Genomic DNA, 23,616 nt, shown 5'->3' with positions numbered 1-23,616 from the left:
CTGACAGCCTCTCTTTGTTTCTCCAAAACTGGTGTTACAGCTTAAGTTTGTGGTCTCTTCCTGACCCAAAGATTCGGGCCTGCTTTCTGTGCATGCTCACTAGCCATCCTCTAAAGCTTGTTTTTGCTCACCACCTTTGGGATCATGTACAGTGTGCTGGCTGCAGAGTGGAGAGGGTGTGTGGGAAAAGCACAGGATGTGTTGGGGTTGCCCGTGGCCCAGTCAGGGGTATCCACAAGTGGTGCTTCCTCAGTGTTTTGTGGGCAGGCTTCTTGATGGAGTCTATATTTAGTTAATAGGATCAGTGTCAGTTTAATGCCCTACAAACATTCTCTGTGTGACTTTCCCAGATTCTTCCTGTCCCCTAGTCATGGAGCTCTTCATTTAGTTTTGTAGATGGGCTGAGGGAGAAATGAGCCTCTTTGGAAGAATCCACACAGCTGGGGAAGCTGGGTTCTCACTCACATGCTCTCCTTTTCCCCCATGGGAGAAACCACGGGCCAAGTAAGAGTTCTCTTAACCCTAAATTGTGCCTCCCTTGGGGGAGGAGTGACTTTGGTAAAATCAAACTGTTCCTCTTACCCACACCAATGCATCCAAACTCAAAACTCGTATTTTTTTCTCCAGTGGCATGTTGGATCTTCTCCTCTGGAAACCTGGACTTCAGCAAAGTCTCTCTCATCCATGGGTGATTGCCTGAGTCAATGTTCCCCTGGGGCTTCCAGACTGGTTGAGAGGGGCTAGAGCTAGTATGTGGGTCACATCAGTGTCCACAGCTGGAACCAAGGTCCCTCTGCCTATATTATCTGATGCATGGGTGGGTGAGATTCCTCCTGTGTGTGCTGGCCCAGGACTGTGGTGCTGGACCCCCAGCTCCCACAAAGTCACTTTTATTCAACAAATTCAAATGAATATTTGTTGGTGGTGGTGGTGGTGGGGAAACAGCATGTTGAACTCTCAGCCAACTGCCCTATAACTTATGCCTGAATGAAGCTTATCTAATACACATTTTCTCCATAAAGCCCATCACACCTTTCTTGCACTTAGGAACACTTTTAACCCCCTGAGATCTGAAGAGAATTCCCACCCCTCCCACCCCCACCCCCCGCCTGCCTACTTTTTAACAACATTCTGGGTGGGGAGGGGAAGCAGGCTCTCAGGAGATTTTCCTATCCTGATTGAATCACCTACCCCCAGGGTCATGACTCAGCTTATCCTGACTCAGACACTATCACCAGTACTGAAGTCTGAAATAATGACAACTTCAATTTTTTTACCAATTCCATTCTGCAATCCAACACTCTTCCCATGAAGGAACTGGAGGGTGGAATATCAGGAAACCTCATTAAGAGAGATGGTTACAGAAGAAAATGATTTTAAATGGTACTAATATTTTTTAAGCTCAAATCATACCACTGCCCCCAAACTGGGACAAATTAAATAACCCAAACAAGTGGTCATGGTGCAAGTCAAAGGGAACTGATGCTGTCTCCTTTGTTGTGTGTGTGTGTTGGGGGTGGGGGACAGAAATGACCACAGTGGTCTTATGCTGTCATGATGCTGACATAACTCTACCTTGGCTTTAAATAAAAATAAAAGGAACATTTTTCCTTTTCACCAAGAACTTTATGGAACAACCTATTCACACTTTTGTTCCACTACCTTTTGCCATTTTTCAGGCAGCTTCATAATTTCATCTTCCCAACTTTTTATCTTTTTGAGAAAAGAACTCTTCCAGGTGCCTTTTACAGTCTTCCAGGTAACTGAAATTTTTTTGCATTAAGAGAATTTTGTAAAGATCTAAATAAATGGAAATCCGAAGGTGCAAAGTCTGGTGAATACGGCAGATGAATCAGAACCTCCCAGCCAAACTGTAATAGTTTTTGCCTGGTCAACAAAGAAACATGTGGTCTTGCGGTATCCTGATGGAAGATTATGCGCTTTCTGTTGACTAATTCCGGGTGCTTTTCATCGAGTGCGGCTTTCAGTTGGTCTAATTGGAAGCAATACTTGTTAGAATTAATCGTTTGGTTTTCCGAAAGGAGCTCATCATAGAGGACTCCCTTCCAATCCCACCATATACATAACATCACCTTCTTTGGATGAAGACCAGCCTTTGGTGTGGTTGGTGGTGGTTCATTTCGCTTGCCCCACAATCTCTTCCATTCCACATTATTGTACAGTATCCACTTTTCATGGCCCATCACAATTTGTTTTTGAAACGGAACATTTTCATTACATTTAGGTAGAGAATTGCATGTGGAAATATGGTCAAGAAGGGTTTTTTTGCTTCTTACGTGGAACCCAAACATCAAAGTGATTCACATAACCAAGCTGGTGCAAATGATTTTCAGCGCTTGATTTGGATATTTTGAGTATGCCGGCTATCTCCCACGCGGCGTAACGTAGATTGTTCTCAGTTAATATCTTAATTCGATCACTATCAACTTCAACTGGTCTACCCAGTTGAGCATCGTCCAGAGAGAGATCTCCAGCACGAAACTTCGCAAACCACTTTTGACATGTTCGATTAGTCACAGCACCTTCTCCATACACTGCACAAGTCTTTTTTTAAATCTCAGTTGCATTTTTACATTTTTTGAAATAATAAAGCAGAATATGCTGAAAATGTTGCTTTTTTTCTTCCATCTTCAATATTAAAATGGTTACACAAAAATTCACCAGTTTTGATGTCTTTTTTTAAATGCATGCTGATATGACAGCTGTCACATACAATCTAACAAAATTATTTTGAATGAAGTTAAAGACAACTAAGTGCAACTAGAGGAAAAAAACGAACGAAGCTTTTGGCCAACCCAATAGTTTCTTAATCCTGTTACTCTTACATTCAAATGTCTCACATGCATCCTTTCTTTTCTCTTCCACTGCTGCTACACCACTCAATGATTTCATGTCATTCTTCTATTACAGCAGCTACCTTACAAGTCTGTTTGCTGACAGTCTATTGATCATCCAATATATCCAACACACTGCTATCAAAGTTAGCTTACTAATAAAATGTGGATTATATCACTCCTTTCTTTAAATATCTTCAGTGTTTATTGCGTAGTGAACGAAGTCCACATTTCTTAAAAGGCATGCAAGGTTTCTCCAAATGAGCATGATCTTAGTCTGAAACTACAATTCATTCACTTATGAATAAGCACCTACGTTTTTTTCAGACATCACTCTGGATACAGTAGATATAGTGATGCCAAAGTAGCTTATATTCCAGTGGGAAGGTTGCAACTCTTACAACTCCTTCCATAGCATCTGATTTTGATCTAAGGACAGTCATACAAGCCCCTGCTCCGAGTTTCCTGTTCTTAGTTTTCAATGATTTTCCCCACTTAAGAACAAAATCCAATGCTAAATTCTCTATGCGGTTGATCATTTAACAACACTTTTCTTATGTTTCCTCAGTGATTTATTTACATTATAGTACAAAGTTAATGAGTCTTGCTTTACATAATTGCTTACTTGCTTAAGCAATTGCTTAATGTGTCTTTTTTGCCTTAAACAAAAACTTCTTGAGGGCAGGGCACAGGTGTTATTCACCTTTGTAAGCCCATCATGCTTTGCATATAGTAAGGACTCATTAAATTTGTTGGAATCATATTTGTTGAATGATTGTTATTGAAACATAAATGCAAGAAAACATAGAATGTTATTGGGTCATTGTGCCTATTATACAAGTTATCCTAGGTGCTTTTCATAGGTGCTTTAATTTAATCCATATAACTTCACACTTTAGGAAACTAAGGCAAAGGGGAATAAAGTAATTTATGTGAAGGTCTTAGATAGCGGCCGTACCAAAAGACGTAGTCAGATTTTTCTGACTACAAAGCTCAAACTCTTTCTACTTTACTACATACCACTCTGGTTTGTCGCTATCAATAATATGAATATATTTTTAATTTAGTGGGCCAGATTCACCTTGGTCACAGATGGGCTTCAGTTGGAAAAGCTGAGATTTCATGAAAGTTCATGCCCCATTTGTTTGGTGATTTCATAAAGAAGAAAAAGTTTTGTAAATTTGAGTGTTATTTTTTGATCAAGTTACTCTCTAAAAATGCATAGTGCCAAACTGAAAGAGCAGAAATTTAGTCATAGTTTTGACAAAACACATTGGTAAAATCCGAATATCCCAAACATATACTTTTCTGAGTGTATTACATATTAAGAAAGGAAAAAAAGTTGTTGGTTTTGTTCTCCCCTCCAGGTTTTCCTTAATGTTTTCAGTTTGTATTCTAGTCCCTATCCAAGAGATAAGCTACAACCCCACTCTGGTACAAGTTCATTTTTGTTGACTCTGAGCAGGTTACTTAACCACAGTCAACTATTTTAGTCACCTCATCTGTAAGGGAATACCCAAAAAGGTGAATATCAAACTTCAGATAATAAATTTATGAACCAAGGGATTAGGATTATGCTCAACTGGAAAACTTTGCACTGTACTAGAATGATATGAACAATTATCATATTTGTAATTTATTAACTATAAAATAACTTCCTCACTTTGGAAGTACTATTCTGCCCTTTGATACTTAATGTGGTATCATTAGGTTCAGGACATATAATACTGTATAATAATGAAATATTAGACTGTGTGGATTACTAGTTATTCAAAATAATCATAATTTTATGATGGTTAAATAAATTCTCATTTGCACTTACTTGATGTAAAATACAATATAAAAACAAAATGACCTGGTCATATTTTCCAACGATTATCAATTTCAGTTTACATGTCCTGGTGATTGTAAAGGAAAAACAAGTGTTTTTGACATACATTGTTTTTGAGGGTGTTTACTTTTTAAAAGGACTTGGAAATCTAGTATAAGTAAAAACTACAAAATAAATAGGAATAACAATTTACTAATTTTTCCCCCCTTTCTCACTCCTTTCTGAAAAGGTGACTCTAGGAAGAATACAGGGCTGAGACCCTTTGTTCCTAAGGCTCAGTTTTCTCATCTGCAAAATGTGGATAATAAAACCTAATGCTAATGAGACTGAGATTACACTTGTTTCACACATTAATGGTATATAACCTAGTGCTCTGTCACTTACGATTTGAGTGAACTTGGCCTAGTTACTTCACTTCTTTGAACTTTTTTCTCATTTGTAAAGTGTGGCTAATATAATCTGTCTTGCTCATGCAGGTTTGTTGTGGGATCAGATAAACAACGGCATGTGAAAGTGTTTTTATAAAGTACTAGAAAATGTAAGGATAATTCTTTCCAAAGCAACTACCACTGGTCCAATTTTTCCTGCTACATAGTGTTGTATGTTCTTAGATACAATATTATACAGAGGGGAACTCAAAGTCTTTTCTCCGTTATCACTTCCTTTTTTCTGCGTCTGCTTTCCTAGGGAAACAAGATTTAGTTCTACCTTTGTGCTTGTCCAGGTTATAGAAAAGGCATTAGTGGCAAAGGATAGCAGTTGCCCCATTCTAGCTCCAGTTATTCAAGAATAACTGTACAGTTAATGAAATTTCTGCCCTTTCTAGGTGTAAATAAACAATTCTTGAAATATAGTCTTTTAGATGCTATATAAACAATGGATTCCTAAAGAGAACTCTTCTCTAATAATGAAAAAGCAACTTGTATATAATTACAGCTAGATGATTGTGAATGTTTACTAATTGAAAACGATTCATGAAACTATACTCTTGAAGTATAGTCTTCCTAGAATCAGAGCAGCAGTGTAAATTAATATAAAAAAAACAGAAATAGGGACTTCCCTGGTGGCGCAGTGGTTGAGAGTCCGGCTGCTGATGCAGGGGACGTGGGTTTGTGCCCCGGTCCGGGAGGATCCCGCGTGCTGCGGAGCGGCTGGGCCCGTGGGCCATGGCCGCTGGGCCTGCGCGTCTGGAGCCTGTGCTCTGCAACGGAATAGGCCGCAGCAGTGAGAGGCTAGTGTACCGCAAAAAAAAAAAAAAAAAAACAGAAATAATAGTATACAGAATAAAAACCAAGATATTTCCAATTGTTGATGATATTTTCCTTTCTTAACAATTAATTTAATTTCTTAAACAATGAATGATAAAGTTAAATTGAGAGAGAAATTTGTAAAGCTGAATTTTTTATTAACTTTCTAGGATGTAGTTATAATGCATCTTAATTCTGTAATCCCTGTCAACTGTCTCTTCTGCAAATTAATCATTTACAAAACAGATGGCTACCCTCTTGTTAGAGACCTAGAATTCAAAATTATATTAAGGATAGGGACAAATTATGCATATAACCACTCTTTTATTATTAAAGCTGGTCTCTAAAAAGGAATACATTTCAAAACTTACTCCAATGAGGGCAGTATGAGTCTCCCAGGATTCTAGAAAGATTCCATCCAGAATAAAGTATATCAAAAAGATTTTTTTTTATTTCATATATGGCTTAATGCTATTTATTGAAATTCCTATGTATGTAGGGCAAAATATCACATCCACAACACAAAACTAAATGTGATTGGAAGGATGTGACATTGTTGCATGCTGACACAATACCTCACAGCTAGTTCAAATCCTTCCTTCTCTACAATTTTTATATTACTTGGATTTAATGGAAACCCAGAAAACAATAATGAATTTCCCCAAGAAATAAACTCATTATGCATCCATCTTTTCAAGTCAAGGTATTTTTAAATGGAGAGAAAGCAATTTACCATAACATCTACATAACATTATGGACAAAAAGTCAGACTTTAGAGCCCAACTACCTAGGTTCAAATCCTGCTTCAAAGAGGTAATAGCTGTGTAATCTAGGGTAAATTGCTTAACTTCTTTGTGCCTCAGTTTGTTCATAAGTGAAATAATGAGAGTAAAACTCCATATCTCATAGGGTTCTTGAGGATCAAATGAGTTGCTACCTGCATGGTAGTACTTGGAATACAGTATACATGATATAAACCTTTGTTAAATTAATTTAACAGAAATAGTGATAAGAAACAGCAGGAAGAACTTACTGAGAAACTTCTACAGTTACCACTCTGTTTTTGTCAGTAATGAAAGCTACTTCAAAAAAAATTCTGAGAGATTTCCTCTGCTTACTTTCAAGTCATCAACTATCCATTAAATACCTACTGTGCCTGGTGTCTTGGGGACACAAAATAAATTTAGTAGTCTCTGCCCCTCGGGAAGTTACAGTTTTTCTACACTAAATTTAGAATAAATGCTCACGACGCAAAATTCAAAGAAACATGCAACAAAAAATACTAGAGTGCCGCAAAAAATTAACCTGGTAAGTAAAACTATTCACAAATTCAAGATGTATGTTAAGAAAAACGCAGTTACCAATTGGGAATGCATTTATTTTGACATCTACACAGAGAGCTGCTAAATACAATGATTCACATCAACAGACATTCTGTAGACATTCTGTAGAATGTAGAATCAACAGACATTCTGTAGAAATAGTAATACTTTCCTTTCTCTCTGGGGTATTTGACAAAACCTGAGGGCGATCCCGCAAAACCAGAGAATGAAAACTGCAGTGGGAACATCAAAGGTCTTGTGACTGGTGCCTAAGAACCAGGATGACAACGTGGTGGGCTCGGTGAACACCTGGATCTGTGAGGCAAAGACAGGCTCGGAACCACGATCAGGATTAGGGACGAACTTGTTCCCTCGGCTGATACTGACCAGTCCGCAAAACCCAGTGGCGCGAACCAGGGGACTCCCCTCGCGTGCGACCTCCAGGGCGTGGGGGAGGCCAGGCTGAGAGACGACAGGTTACTCAAAGCTAACGGTCCCCACGCCGCCTCCCAGATCTTGAGGATGGGCATCCGAGACCAAGTCCGTGCCACCACGTCCCGGCTCGGTGGGCCGCTGAGGTGCCAGCCGAGGTTACCCGAGTCCGCTGCCCCCGGCTCGGCCCCCCTCAGCCCGCCGCCCTTGTACCCGGCCGACACGTCACTTCCGGCGCGCGCGCCCGCTGGTGAAGAGGGACAGGGTCGGGGCCCCGGCGCGCTGCTGCCGGGGGGCGCGCAGGGGGGGCGGGGCTGGGTAAGGGGGAGTGTCTGCCAGCCACAGCCGCCGCCGCCGCCACCGTTGCTGCCGTTGATATCGCTGCTGCCGCCGGGGCTGAGGAGTTTGCTGAAGCCTTGGCCTCAGAACCGGCCCAGTCTTCCCGCCCGCACTTCGGCCGCCAGCGCCGAGAGCACTGACCGCGCTGACCGGTGCAGAAGCAGGAGTTGCCTCAGCCTGTGGAGCGGCGGGGACGGCCCCGGCTCCTCTTCCCCTCCCTGACCCCTTCCTTTCATCGTCTCAGTCATGGGGAACGCGGCGACCGCCAAGAAAGGCAGCGAGGTGGAGAGCGGTGAGTCAAGGGCTGGGTCTGGGGGCCCGCCGGGCGGGCCGGAACGGGGCACCGAGCGCCCCTCCGGGTCGGAGCCCGGAGGCCGCTGACACGGTCCAGGCCTCGCAGCGGCCGCCGGGAGCCACTGTAGGGGACCCTGGGGACCCGCTCCCTTCCTCTTCCACCCCCTCCCCCCAGCTCCGGCGCGAGGGCTGAGCGCCGAGGGCCGGATGGAGAGGGCGAGGGAGGAGAGCGGTCCCTGCAATTCCGTCTTTCACTAGAGCGCGCGCCGGGGGTGGGGTGGGGGGGTCTCCCATGCTTAGATGCTTCCCCAAATATGGTCCGGATAAAGAAGTCTCTTGGACCATCCCAGCCCTCGCTCCCCCCCCAAAAACGCGGGCCCCCTCTTTGGGAGCCACAGGTAGTGTTGTGAGCAGAGTTGGCTCTTTTCCCTCCATCACTTGAGTCCATCCCAACCTTATCATCAGGTGAGGGGCTGCGGGTCTGGTCCTCCGCAGGTGAGGTTAATCCTAAGTGGGCAACTACGTTTTAGAGATCCTCCGTCTTTTCAGATTAGGAGTGGAAAATATAATAAGAGTAAACAAAAACTTTTCCCATTATAGAAAAAAAGCAAGGCAGGTTTGCCTTTTCTTGAGACATGCAAGAATTTGCTACAATGTCTATAAAACTTAAAGGTCACTCTGAATTGAAGTGCTTCCAGAATACGGTGGATTTCTTCTGAGAGCTGAAAGTGCAGGCACTCTACACTTTACACCAAACAGTAAAAAGTCATGAATTTCTGTATGGCTATATGGTTTTATTTATTTATTTATCTATCAATCAATCCGTCAGTCAGTCTGGATGGTTTTTGCCTTTGCCAGGTTCAACTCAGATTTGATGATTCAGGATGAACAGAAAACAAATAGTATTCGTTGTGTGACCGGGAGTAAATGACATCTCAGCACTTGAGGGAATGCCTGATGAATTTATTACAGTTTGTGTAAATATCTTTTAATGCTTCTATGTTTTTACTACGTTTTAGGTTAATTTCATAATTTAGCATGAAGGAAATAGCTTTTTTCGGTATCAGTAAAGCAGAATCGATTGGGAAATATCTAGTCATTCATTTTGTTTAATGTGAATAGTTAGATCAGATTATGTGGTTTGTGTTTCACCAATAAAGTTTTGGTGTTAATTTTCAGGAGCTCCAGAAAAGTTTAATGTCTTTAATATGTGATATGGAGATTTTAAAAAACCAATATAGAGGTAGAATTTTAGTGTTTTTTTTCTTTAATTGCACAAATGTAGTAACTAACTGTACAAAAAGTATTAATGCGGAAAGTAAAGAATTACTTGTGCCTTTCATCATTTTCCTTTTTAATTTAAAGCTAAAGATAAAACATGTGCTAATTGTATTACAAAGAGTGTGCTTGGTAATGGAATCATATCAGTAATTTTTATTAACAAGTGCTGGCCTGTACAGTGTTTATATTTTTAACAGTGATAGTAGACTCTTTTGTGATTTATATATTTCCATTATTAAGTTACCAAACTAATTCTCCCCTAGACAGTATTAATTTGAAGCTCGTAGCTATGGGATAATCTTGGAATATTTACAGGAAACAGAAAGGAAACTTTAGATGTTTATCAAAATATCTTGAAATTATTCCTATGAATAAATTCTTTCCTAAGCTTTAACTGTTAGTGATAGCCTAGTTCTTAAGTATGTTAGCCAGCTTTTTATATAAGTTTATTTATGGAAACTGAAGGTCATTATAGTAGTTTGAATAAATGTTGTGAAGTGATAAAAGAAAATAGCAAGCTATGTCTCATTGGGACAGTCATTGCAAGTGTCACATGTTGATCAGTTTGTAATTTCATTTGGAGCAATGGTATCAGGTGCATGTTGCTGCTGTTCTACTGTGGCGAACAAAGAAATTTTATCAATATATCTTAAAACTTAATGAAAGAACAACTTTTACCATCATATACGTAACTGTTCTGTATAGTTTTTAAAAATTACTTTTGAAAATATATACCTTTCAAAATTTGAATGTAGTTATTTAAACTTCAGCTGATACATAAAAGCATAAACTTTTAGAAATATAAGTGATTCTAGAGATCAGCCTGTGTAATCATTCCATTTCAAAGCCAAAGTGCCTGACCTCTGAATAAGCTGGAGCTGAGATCATGCTATTGGTGATATCAGAGTAAGGAATAGAATCTGATGCCCTGACTCAATACTGTATCACTAAATAATCAATTAATACGAATATTTTCAAAATATCTACAAAGTGTATTAGTTTCATATGGAGACTCTGTAAGTAAAGCTCAAGAAATTTTACTATCTAGTGTGAGAGAGAAAATGTACATATAAAAGTTAAGTGAAAAGCAAAATATGACAAGTGCTAACATTATGGAAAATGAACTTAAAACTCTGAAAACTACCAATAGGAAAATGTTTGATTTGAAATGATGATATAAAAATATCAGGCCAGTTAGGATTTGAGGTTTGGCCCTTGCCTCATACAGGTGACTCTGGAGCTTAGTTCTAAAAATATTCCAGAAGAATGAAGCTGGGCATAAAAATATTTGAGAACGGTCTTAGTTAGCTTTGACCATCTGGTGCTTATGTTGTACTCTATTGAAATCTATCCCCCTACACTTAGAATAAAACATTTTCTGGGGTAAGACTTGAAAGCTGGGGAGATTTCATTTTCATCTCCACAGTTTCTGGAGATCACATTAAGTTGGGTACCTATTATTCTACTGTAGTGAACTAGGAAATTGTATTGATATGTCTTAAAACTTAATGAAAGAGCAACTGTTACTTTTACATACCTGTTCTGTGTATTTTTAAAAATTACTCTAGTAAAAAATATGTGTCTCAAAATCTGACTGTAGTTATTTAAACTTCAGCTAATATGAAGAAGTATAAATTTTAGAAAAATAAGTGAGTGTACAATTCTCTGAGAAATTTTAAACTTGTCATTCAAAATTGTTTTACTTATCCTGTCTCCCACTTTTTACTTTACTCACAGCCCCCAACATAAAAACAGATGCCACCTATTTTAGCCTAGGAGGGGTTTTTTGTTTGTTTATTTCATTAAAAAACAAACAAACATTAGATGTCCTCTACCCCCCACCACATGTTGCTTGGGGCTTTATGTTACACTCTTAGCGCCAAGGTGTTGAGACCTATGGGTAAAGTGTTGGTAGAGATTTGAATGCAGATTCTCCCATGACTGCAAGTGGTAGAGCCACCTGTAAGCCAGTGTTCATATAATGAGTTTTGAATGTTTTCCAGAGTCTCTCTGTCTTAAGAACTTTTGAAGATGAATGGAAGTTAAAGTCACCAGTAGACTAGTTTCAACCAAAATGCAAGTTTCATAAAAACTAGCATTTTTTTAAAGGCTTACTGTGTGCCAGGTTCTCTAGTACTTTGCATTCATAATTTCACTTAATCTTTTCAACTGTATGATATAGTTTAGTTATTTCTCCATTTTATAGATGAGAAAAAGGAGGCTTAGAGAGCTTAAATGACTTGTCTAAGGTTGCACAGCTAGTAAGTCAGGGAGTAACGTTTGAACTTAGGCAGGTTAACCCCAGAACCTGAAATCCTAACCACTGTGCAAACAGCCTCTGTATCCAATGGAAAATCTGATTCTAAGATACACAGAATAGCTTATACTTCATTTTAATCTGTTTATTATTATAGAAAATTTTGGTGGTTTCCAATAGTATCTTTATTTGGATATAGTAGATATCTTAAATGAAAGAGTTAATTTTTCCTTGTACTGTCTTCTAGATTCAATTTCTGTAAATTGAGGATGAAGGATTAAATTACCTTGAAAGTCTTTTCAGATTCAGTGTGGTATAATTTCAAATTAAGCCATAGAAAATTAATTTTATATACTTAAAGCATTCATTAATATTTGTGTTTAATCCTTTTTTTCTCATTTGTAAATGTATACTTTCCCTTTCTATGAAATAGCCAATTGAAAAATTACTTTTGAACTTATATTGCCATTTTAAAAGTACTTGGAAATTTGCATTTTACCATGGTTTACAATAGCACTATCCAATCAAACTTGCTGCTGTGATGGAAATGTTTATATTGTCTCATGTGGTAGCCACTAGCTACATGCAGCTATTGAGCACTTGAGATGTAACCTGGGCAACTGATAAACTGAATTTTTAACCTACATGTGGCAGTTAGTGTTTGGTATATTGGACACCACACGTTTAGAGCATAGCTGTCTTTACATGTAATAAAAACGCCAACCCATCTTTCCATCATCTTGGTAATTTGTGGATCCTCACAAGTTTGTACAGATGAACAAAATGCTGTATTTGTCTTTTTTCATACTAGAAATTAACTTATTTCTTCAGTATTTCCTCTGAATAAGCATTTATACACCTAGTGAACAGATTATTATAGTTTAGTAATTTGTGTATAATCTGTAAAGTTAGGTACAAAGTTAATTTCCTTATTGGACTCTACTACAATTAGAATTTATTAGTTTTTAATACTGAATCCCAGTGAATACATTTTTATTGAAAATTTTTATAGATTTAAATGTTGACTAGGAACAAGTTCAGTGATCTCATATCTTATGTCTTTAAACTTTTCAATTATCATATTTTTTTAAAAGAAAATCAGCAACAGATATTTATTCCATTTTAATAGATTGCCAGAAGAATTTTGGAGTAGTCTTCCTTAGGTTAAAAAATAAAGAAAAAAAAGTGAAAATAAACAGCCACACTATTTGGATGATAAATACATATTATTTCATACAGTTCCATGATTCTCTGATTCATTTTGTGCAGATCATCTACTGTGTAAAATTACCCTCCTGCTCAGGAACCATTTTTCCCATTCTCCTGGCCAGTGTCCTCTACTTAGGATATAAACAGATTGTTGCTTTTCATTGCCAGCAGCAGGATAATTAGAGGCATGAAAGCCAGTTTAGAGAAGTAAGCCATGGCTGAGTGGCAGAAGCAGCAGATGAAAAGATACTAGGTAAGCCAACATAGCTATTAAGATTCTTTCAGATAGTAAGGAGTTGACCATAAGTCATTTTGATATTCCATTAAATTAATAAAATAATTAGTATAATTTACAAAATTGTCTATATATCTATGTGATAATAAATGTTAGTACACATGTGTCCACATTTCCTCAAGGGAATAAATCTTAAGTTTTTAACGGAAAAAAACTATGTTAAATAGGAAAATGTGGAACTTATAGGAGGTAAATATACCTAGGTCAGTACCATATTATTTGGAGTATTTTATCTTAATTTAAAAAATATTCCTCAAGAGTCCCTGTATTGTTCTTTTCTTTGTTCATTTGTTCATTCATTCTACATATTGAGTTCCTAATATGTGACAGACTTTATGCAAGTCTATGGGAATAAAGGCTGAATCGGATACAGTATCTGCTCCAAAGTACCTGTGTTTCAGAAGGGGGAGACAGACATGTCAACAACTTAATGAAAAACAAAAAACAAAACAAAACAAAAAAAAACTGTTACAAATGCTTTTGTAAAAGTTCACTGGGGGAACCAATAGAAAGTATGGTCATTTCCACAGAGGTGGGGGGAAGTGAAGTTCAAAAAGGACTGCAAAGACGAGGTGAGCCCGGAGTTGAACATTGAAAATCGTAAATGTTCAACAGCAGGATCACAGGAGGAAGTATGTTCTGAGTAGAGAGAGCACACAGAGTGAGCAAAGATACAGAGGGGTGAAACAGCATGACATATTCAGGGACGAAAGTAAGTTGTCCATTATGACTAAATGATAGAGGATGGGGTTCGTGGTAGGGAAGAGGGGAGATTGTACAATGAAAGATGAGACTGAAGAAATGGACAGAGACCGTGAAAAGAGTTTGAATTTTATCCTATGGACATTAGGGAGCTACTGTGAAATAAGAGAAAGATATGATAAAATTTGGGTTTTAGAGAGATTACTTTGGTGGTAATGTGAAGATGTCACCATGGAACAAGTGAAGTGTTTGGAGGCAGGAAGATCAATTAGAAGGCTCCCTCTCTCAAGTGAGGGACTTTGAGGGTCTGAATCAAGGTGGTAGAGGTAGGGATACAGGAATGATCTGAAATGTGAGAAATTTGGAAACTAAAAATAAGCAGACTGTACTGTACTGATTGCATGTTGGGAATGAGGAAAAGGAGGAATTGGGAATAACTCCCAAGTTTTTAGCTTCTGTGTCTTGGTGGCTGGGTTGTAATGCCAGTAATGGAGTTAGGAAATGGATATAAGGGGAGGAACAGATTTGGGGGGGCATATTGAACTCAGGGTGCCTATGGCATTTCTGAAAAATGATTTCTGATTGGTTGTTTTATGTGTGGATTGTCTATAATTCTCCCAGCTGTGAGGGAAAGAATGACCTTGGATGGTCAAAGGATCTTTTCCAAATTTCATCCTCATTTTGCTCCCCTTTTAAGGCCAGCTGTTTAGAAGCTATAAAACTATATATGACATCTGACATGACTTCTATAAATTAAGAACTGTAGCCACTAAAAATTTAGCTTCTTTGTTTTGAAAAAAGTAAAAGCCAAAGCACTGATGAGAACAGCGTAACTTTTAAAGAAACAAAATAATTTAAAGTCAGATAAAATGTTACTTTTATAATTAAAGTAAGCATCCTATATGCTGTTGAGTTTTGTAGAGTCATGTGGAATAGTGGAAAAAACATGTAAAATATAGTACCAACATATATTGTACTAAGTAAATATCAATATTCTTCCCTTAGCGTTCTTTAAAATTGATATTAAAAAGTTAAAGTGTGACTTAATAGTAGGAATATGAACTTAGAATAAGAAAAATCTAAATTCTCTTTTCTAATTCTTTCCATTAGTTTGCTTTAGACAAGTGTTTTAATACCTCCAAGCTGTACTATAAAATTGAGAAGGATGAATTTGATAAAGAGGCTGTGGCCTTTTCCAGGTTTATAATTCAATTTTTCCCATATATTTATTAAAAGAAAGAAGGTATATTTTAAAAGTAGCAAGACAGGAATAAATTATAGAGGAGTCTTACGGAATTATGTGGGTAGAGAAATGGCAAATGATCCTCAGTGTGAGCAAATACAAGGTAATTTATTTAGGGGAAATTTTTGATCTGTACTTAAATAACGATAGCCTCTGAGTTTTGGCCTAAGAAACAAATTTTGGAATCACTGTATTGATCTTTGAAGATATTTTCATGTTCTGCTGTAGGTAAAGGGACCACTTAAATGTTGGTCATCAAGGGAGTGTATTAGAAACAAAACATAAAACAGTCTACTCTTAGTGTAAAATCCTTAACGTATTATGTGTAGTTATGATGTTTTGTTTATAGCAGAACTGGAGAAAGTTAAGATCAGGGCGGCTAATGGGAGTAAGTGAATTGGTCTATTGTATGAGGATAAACTTAAAACAAAAAAACAAACAAAAAATACCCCCCAGAACTCTTCATTCTAGAAAGATTAGGGCTACACGATTGAAGTGTATAAACCAAATAGTATAGACAGAGAAAATCTGGCATTATTCACCTACATTTAGAACACTAGAACTCATGGGCTATTCCTCAAAACTTATAAAAGCTAGTTGTAGAGCAAATAAAAGGAAGTACAGTGAAACCTTCATAAACTTGGCTTAGATAATAAATATATTTAACTGATTATTTATGTTTAAAGGTAGAAACATTTGTGCTTACAAATTCAGCTAGTATTTTTATCAACTTAAAAATTGCTGGAAAGTGTTGATGCGCTTTTATTCTTTTTATAGGTTTTGTAACCCTTTCAGCCCCTTACAGCTTCAAAAAGACTCATCAGTATTAGTAGACCTCTTTCTTGCTAATATTGAGGTTTACTACCATAATGCAAAAAATAAATTATTTCCCCTGATATGGAGGTATAGCTTAAAAGTTGCTTAAATATAGAGGTATAACTTAACTTGCTTAATTAGAGATGGAGGTATAGCTTAAATTTTTATATTTCAATCCATTATAATTCATCTATTCATTTTTTTTTAATTTCTGGGGGGGGGCGTGTAGGAGATACAGAGTTGTCTTCATGTAGCTCATAGTCTAGTGGAAGCTTTAGACAAGTAAATGCATAATCATGAGAATTTTGTAGGAAGTATATTATAGAGTATTTCCTGCAGTAACAATTTGGTTTTTTACTTTTTGGTTATAATAGATTCAGTAATGTTCTGTATCTATGTGGATAATTTTCTGAATCAAATTTGGGACTACTTGGGACTTCCCCGGTGGTCCAGTGGTTAAGACTCTGCGCTTCCACTGCAGGGAGCACGGGTTTGATCCCTGGTCAGGGAACTAAGATCCCACATACTGAGTGGCGTGGCCAGAAAAAAAAAAGGGGGACTCCTTTAAAGAGAGAAATGAACTAATTGACAGTTCACAATAAAGGATAATTCAGTAGCACATTTGACATTAGGGCTGCCTTATAAAATCCAATGTAAATGCCATATCTTTAGCTGATTTGCTGTTACAGGTATAAAGTCCCAGGCTTTATGGCTATGGTTTAAGATTGTATTCCCTGTTGCCTACTATTCATTTAATGTTAACTTTTCAATGACTTCTGAAATTTTTGTTTTCTAGTAAAACAACTGTTGAATCTAAACCTATGAGTCCTTGGCAAGTCTGTATTCTCCATCTGGACTTTGACTCAGAAACAAAGATACTATCTTGAGATCTCATTATTTTAAGGTTCTACTTAATGGGTATTCAATTTCCACTTATTCAAGTAGAAGACCATATAGCATCAGCAGACCGTTGTGGTATGTGAGCCACAAAATTGAAAGAAACTGTTTATACAAATATTACTTAGCTTCTTTTATAAGAGCCAATTCTGCTAATTTAGCTCCTCCAATCCTAGCTCAGCTAGGATCCTGTCCTAGCTCAGCTCCCTAGATGTATAGAAGCCATGAAAGGTTAAACTGGGGAAGAATATGAATCTCTCTTTAGGCTGTAGTCTTGAGGTTACTAAATAAGCTATAGTTCAACTGATAGAATGATGCAGAGACAGAATAGTCATTTGTTTGTCATTCATTCAATCCTTAAGTTATTCTCAATCAGTACTTAGTACGTGCCTACCTTGTACCAGGCATTGTGCTAGTCCATAAATGCAAATATGAGGATAAATGTAAGACTTAGTTCCTATCCTTAAGCTAGGAGACAGATACATTCAGATATTTATGATAAAAATGTACAATGATACACAGGTGCCTGAGATTGATACTAGGGTGAAAATACAACATAGGAGTTTATATGGGAATAAGTATAGAATTTCTGAGATCATCTTGGGAAATAGACTGTAACTGACTGAAATAGAAATTGGTTTTGAGTCCATTTTGGAGATGTTTACATCTGTAACTCTAGCACTTATACTAGCATTGATTTCTCAGCTGTTTCTCCTACTACACATTGTGATATGTAAGGGCAGAGACAATATCTACCTTGTTTAGGTAGATATCCCCCAAACACAGTTCCCAGCTCATAGTGGAAGCTAAAACTATGGATAATTAAATGGATAAAAAACCTCAAGCTTCTTTTAGAAATGTTTACCCTCCCCCCTCCCCAGTTAGCAGGTACTTTCTCTGTAATATATTGACTATTTGGGTCTAGTAGTTGATTTATTTGATAAGAGCGTACCTCTTTCCCTCTCTTCTTAGCACATAGTAGTTTATTCGACATTTATATGTCAAAATTATATCACTTTTAATTGGTAGGGAGAGATTGGTCTCAGGCTTCAGCTAGGAAGACATTAGATTAGGAAAAACTGTTATGCTCCCAACCTCTTAAAAAAACTCTCCTCGTTTGAGGCCTGAATGTTTGTGTATCCCCCAGATTCATATGTTGAATCCTGACTCCCAAGTTGATGATATTTGAAGGTGGGATCTTTGGGAGGTGGTTATGTCATGAGGGCAGAGCCTCATGAATGGGATTATAAAAAAGGCTGAGAGAGCTCCCTTGCCCCTTCAGCTGTGAGGTTAACAGTGAGAATACGGCTGTCAATGAGGAAGTGGGCTGGTACCAGACACCAAATCTGCCGGCACCAGATCTTGAATTTCCAGCTTTCAGAACTGTAAGAAATAAATTTCTTTTATTTATAAGCCACCCAGTCTATGGTATTTTGTTATAGCAGCCCAAACAGACCAAGACAAGACCTATACCATTCAGCTGTATCACCATGTTCCTCGTCTATGTTGCTGTCATTTACCAATCTCTGGCTCACTTACTTTCATTCATCAAAAACTTTGGGTCACAAAGTTTCTCTATACTGTAAGCCCTGTATTCATCCTTGATGGCTTTAACTTCTGCTTGATGACTCATCCATTATCATTGCATCTCAATTCCTTGACCACATTATCGTTATCCCCTTCTCTTCACTTCAGTTCAGATAGCCAGTCTCACCAGCAACCTTGTCATACTCATTAACTGCGCAAGAATCACTATTGTAGGCATGTCATTCTCTGATTACAGTGTCCTCTCCTTATTGTTTGCTTTTTAAATATTCCCATTATGATCATTCTTCATTAGAACCTCTCGCTTCATTTTTTCTTAACCAGTTTAGATTACGTGGTCCCTGAAATCCTTTGCACTTTTCTCTTTTTATCACATCCTTCCTTACAGAAGTCCAGTTGATAAACTTAACTTGCACTTTCTTAGTGCTTTCAGCCAGGAGCTAAGCACTGCTGGAGAAAGCCACATGGAAGGGGCACTATAAATTCAACCTCAAATGGGCTGTCAACGTGACTTGACAGTTGAACCACATTTCTCTGATTAACTCTGTTTCCCATTCATTACAATTTCTATTTCATTCTCTTCTTTACACTTCTGAAATCCCCATTATGTCTCTCATTCTAAGCAATGGTCTTGCCTCGTATTTCGCAAAGAAAATAAAAGGTATCAGACAAGAACCCCTTCAACTTCTTATATCAAACATCCAGATGTCCTATATTTTAACTTTATCTTGTTATTCTGTTATAATAGAGGAGTTGTCTATTCCATTTATCTATTGTTAAATCACATCTCTCGTTTAGTGGCTTAAAGCAATGACAACATTTATTTTGCTTAGGAAAGGGCACTTTGGTCAGAGTTCTACAAGGACATCTCATCTCTGCTCTGTTTGACAACAACTAGCTCAGCTCAAAGGTTGGGGCCTAGAATCGCTTAAAGACTTGCTCATTCACATGTCTCCTTGTGCTGGCTGTAGGTGGTTGGAACCTTAGCTGGGATTTTCAGCTGGAATATCTACAGGTGGCCTTTACACGTGGCTTGGGCTTTCTTATAATATGGTGGTTGAGTTCCAAGGGAGAGGGAGAAGAGCCAGGTGGAAGCTGTATCCCCTTTTATGACCTAGCCTTAGAAGTCAAGCAATGTCACTTCTTCTGCATTCTGTTCGTTAGAAGTGAGTCACTGAGATGAGTCCATATTTGAAGAAGGTGTATTAGATTGCACCCTTTGATGGAAGGAGTTCAAAGAATTTTTGACATATTTTAAAAACCCACCACGTCACACATCTTTCTCTGCAAGGCAAACCCGTCTACCATTACTTTGGATCCCATCCTCTCTTGCTTTCCCAGGAACCTTATGCAATTGTGTATTTTTCTTTTTTTATATTCAACCTGTCTTCTCATTTGTTTTAACAATGTGCACCCCTTTTTCTTTAACTTTCTGTTTTGCTTTTTGACTACATTTTCTTCCCCTTTTCATCTCTCACCTAAAGTAAACTGGTCTATGACTTACTGTACACGTGGCCATTTCAGTTGCCTTCGGTGGCTAGGCAGGTAATTAAAATCTGTGTTGGATAAAACGTGAAGCCAGGATTAAAAAAAAAAGAGAAAGTGTTCTTTTTTTCCTCTTCTTGCTGTATTATAGTTACTTACAGTCATGACGCAGAGAATGTAACCTACACTTAATGCAGTTCAGCTTTTAGAATACAACACGTTTGAAAACTTGGTCTGCCGGTAAGTAAATCAGTATGTAACAACATAAAAACATAAAAAAGTCTTAAAATGAGAGAGGGGCAAGTGGCTAAAAGTTTGTGCAAGGAGGTGATCATAATGCTTGGCCTTGGGATTTATGCTTTTAAGGAGGAAAAAGGATATAAGGATATGAAGTAGAGTGAAAAGAATTGGAGACCTTGATAAGGTCTGAAGATTGTTGGAGTTGAGATATTAAAGTGAGTGAGCTAAAAAGATAGATAGATGCTTGTCAGAGAGAGGATAGAATGAAATGGGTCTAGGGTATAATCTTTCAAGTAAGTGTCTAAGATAGGGTAGTGTGTAAATGTATATATTAAGTGAATATAGATACTAAACTAGAAAGGTTGGAGTATATACATACTAAATAAACATGTATATTAAATGAACTACAATAGCCTAGTTTTATTTGTAGTGTTAAATATAAGAGATATAGGGCTTCCCTGGTGGCGCAGTGGTTGAGAGTCCGCCTGCCGATGCAGGGGACACGGGTTCGTACCCCGGTCTGGGAAGATCCCACATGCCGCAGAGCGGCTAGGCCTGTGAGCCATGGCCGCTGAGCCTGCACGTCCGGAGCCTGTGCTCCGCAACGGGAGAGGCCACAACAGTGAGAGGCCTGCGTACCACAAAAAAAAAAAAAAAATTAGAATTTAACAATATAATTTTCAGATAAAAAGGCAAATATTAAATGTATTTTAGTGGCATGAGTTTTCAATTAATAGTGATAGCCAAAGACCAAGTGGGATCATGTTGGTTTATATATTCTGTAGATTAAAATATACTTCAGTTTAAATATGTATCTCTTCTTGAATTTAAAAATATTCATACTTGCATAGTTAAATGGGAATGTGTTCTTATTCTCTGTGGAACTATAGCTTTTATTAACAGCTGATTTAAATTTATCTAATTGAGAAAGGAATTGAATTATTCCCCTCCCCCTTTTAAAAAATCAATTACCTGAAAAGCCTTTGAGAATTTAGAAGCTAGCTACTTAGGTGATCAGAGGTTACTTGCCTGGACACTTAATATTATTAACCTGGTGTCTGGATCACACTGAGATCTAGAAAGTAATAAAAGTGTTCTCAAAGAAATAATAATAGATGTTACAGCGTATTTATATCAGTTCACACAGGTACTTTCAAAATCTTTCCTAATCTGCAAAATGGAGATAGTGCTGAGTTATGAGATTTAGGAATCGTATATGATGTGTTTCTCATGGCACCTAGAAGATGGTCAATAAATATAGCTATAGTTTTTAAGGGAAATCCTTAATCACTTTGTGTATAGATTGGGCACATTTTTTAACAGGTTGTCTGAATTGCAAGTTAATGGACAACTAGAAACAGCAAATTAATCTACTGGAGTAATGTTATATTAGATTATAAGGAGCTGACATATTCATAACCTCAGGATCATCAAGAATAAAAAGATATAAAAATACAGTGGGATATTTTAGCGTTATCCACCAAAACTTTAAAAATTGCATAAAGCAGCTTATATCGTTTATTTCTCACCATAACCCTATTAGTAAATACTATTATTATCATCACTTTTTTTTTAGTATGAAAATTAAGGCTTAGAGAAGTTTAACAAGGTCACACAGTTAAATGGCAGAGCTTTGTGCAATGCAAACTTAGTCAATTTGTTCTAGGCCTTCTACTCATAATCACTAGTTATTCTGCTCTCCTAACATGGTAATGATAATTTTCTTTAAAAATTGTATATTTGAAACTGTCCTAGAATCCAAAGAGCCCTTAGAAGATCTGTCTACCTACCATATCACTTTTTAGACTATTACTTAGCTTTTCCTATGTGCCAGGTACTGTTGTTGGTGCTATATGTATAATAACCCACTTAATCTTCACAACCCTTTGACATAGGAACTATGATTGCTCTTATTTTATACAAGAGGAAATTTAGGCACAAAGAGGCTAAGTAATTTGTCCAAAGCCACATGGTTAGTAAGTAGTCAGGCTGGGATTTGAACCCAGGCAGTGTGACTCTAGAGTCTGTGTTCTTAACCACTATGCCATATTGGCTGCTTTTCTAAAAAATCTGTAAATGTTTTACTTTATTTACTTATCTCTTGCATAATAATCTTACCAGTGGTAGAAAACTCAGTACTCTATCAGCCAGGGTTACACCAGACAAACAGAATCAATAGGCTATATATTAAGAGATATATTGCAAGGAATTGACTTATTGATTATGGGGGCTGGCTAGGCAAGTCCAAAATCCATGGGGCAGGCCGTCAGGAAGGGCAGGCTGGAACTCTCAGGCACAGGCTGAAGCTAAAGTCCACAGGCTGACTTCAGGGAAGCTTCAGTTCTGCTCTTCAAGGGCTTTCAGTTGATCGAATCAGACCCACCCAGATTATCTAGGATAATCTTCTTTACTTGAAGTGACCTGATTGTGGACTTTTCATCACATCTACCAAATACCTTCACAGCAACACCTAGATTAGTGTTTGATTGAATAACTGGAGACTATACCCTAGCCAAGTTTACACATAAAACTGATCATCACAGACATTGTTTTTTTTCTTTTTTAACCCTGGGGTGGTGGGTGGGGGGAGCTTTTCATTTTCCTAAGCCAGAAATGGAACTTTCTATTCAACCTTCATTTATTTATTAATCACTCTGGTACCCCCTCAACACCATCCACCCCCCACCGCGATTACCACAGCCAAAAAAGATTTCAAGTGTTTTGTGATAGAAGGCATATACATAAATCATATTGTCTTTAAAGTAAAATTTTTAAAATAAACAGGACCCTCAAAATAAAGTAGATTAAGATTGAACCAGAAAACTGATGGTGAGGCTAGTTATTATATTTGAGCATAAAATTTAGCACTTTTTACATGGCAAGGGAGTATACAGTATAGAACCTCTTCCGAATTCACTGAAATTCTAACAGAAGTTTAGCATTGAATTCTAACAGGAATTTAATCTATATAAATATAAGGAGCATTGGCCTACATAATTCACAAGAGAACTATTGTTTGATAAAAGAGATAACTCTCTTTAGATTACTAGGTGCAAGAAGGAGGGTTTCAGAAAGCTGCCTGCAGTTATTATTATTATTTTTGGGCAATTTTTATTTGTATCTTGACCATTTTATCCTCTTTTGATAAATACGATTTAAAATGCCATAAGATCCTTTACTAAGAAGAGGATTTAAAGTGCTACATCATAGACCTTCAACTAGACTAAAAAGGCTTATAAGAATCTTGAGTGTGTGTCTTACAGACCCTGTCAATTAGACAGTTGGGGTTTCTAGAAATGAGGACTTTGTCCTGTAACACAGCAGTC

At 37.6% G+C, this 23,616-nt stretch overlaps 1 protein-coding gene across 2 annotated transcripts in view; it reads left to right on the top strand.

Moving 5' to 3' along the window:
- Window positions 1-7,992: 7,992 nt before the first annotated feature.
- Window positions 7,993-23,616, top strand: part of PRKACB (protein kinase cAMP-activated catalytic subunit beta) — a 142,840-nt gene continuing 127,216 nt past the window's right edge. Inside the window, exon 1 of one of the 2 annotated variants that reach the window (XM_060303499.1) lies at window positions 7,993-8,318. In XM_060303499.1, the coding sequence (XP_060159482.1) occupies window positions 8,273-8,318 (46 nt within the window). In that variant the 5' untranslated portion in view covers window positions 7,993-8,272. The remainder of the gene's footprint in view (window positions 8,319-23,616) is intronic. The other variant, XM_030866053.2, reaches the window with a different exon arrangement.

Source organism: Globicephala melas, chromosome 1 (assembly GCF_963455315.2).
Source record: "Globicephala melas chromosome 1, mGloMel1.2, whole genome shotgun sequence".
NCBI lineage: Eukaryota > Metazoa > Chordata > Mammalia > Artiodactyla > Delphinidae > Globicephala > Globicephala melas.
The sequence above is the reverse complement of the archived record's forward strand: the minus strand, read 5'-3'. Positions and strand labels throughout refer to the sequence as shown.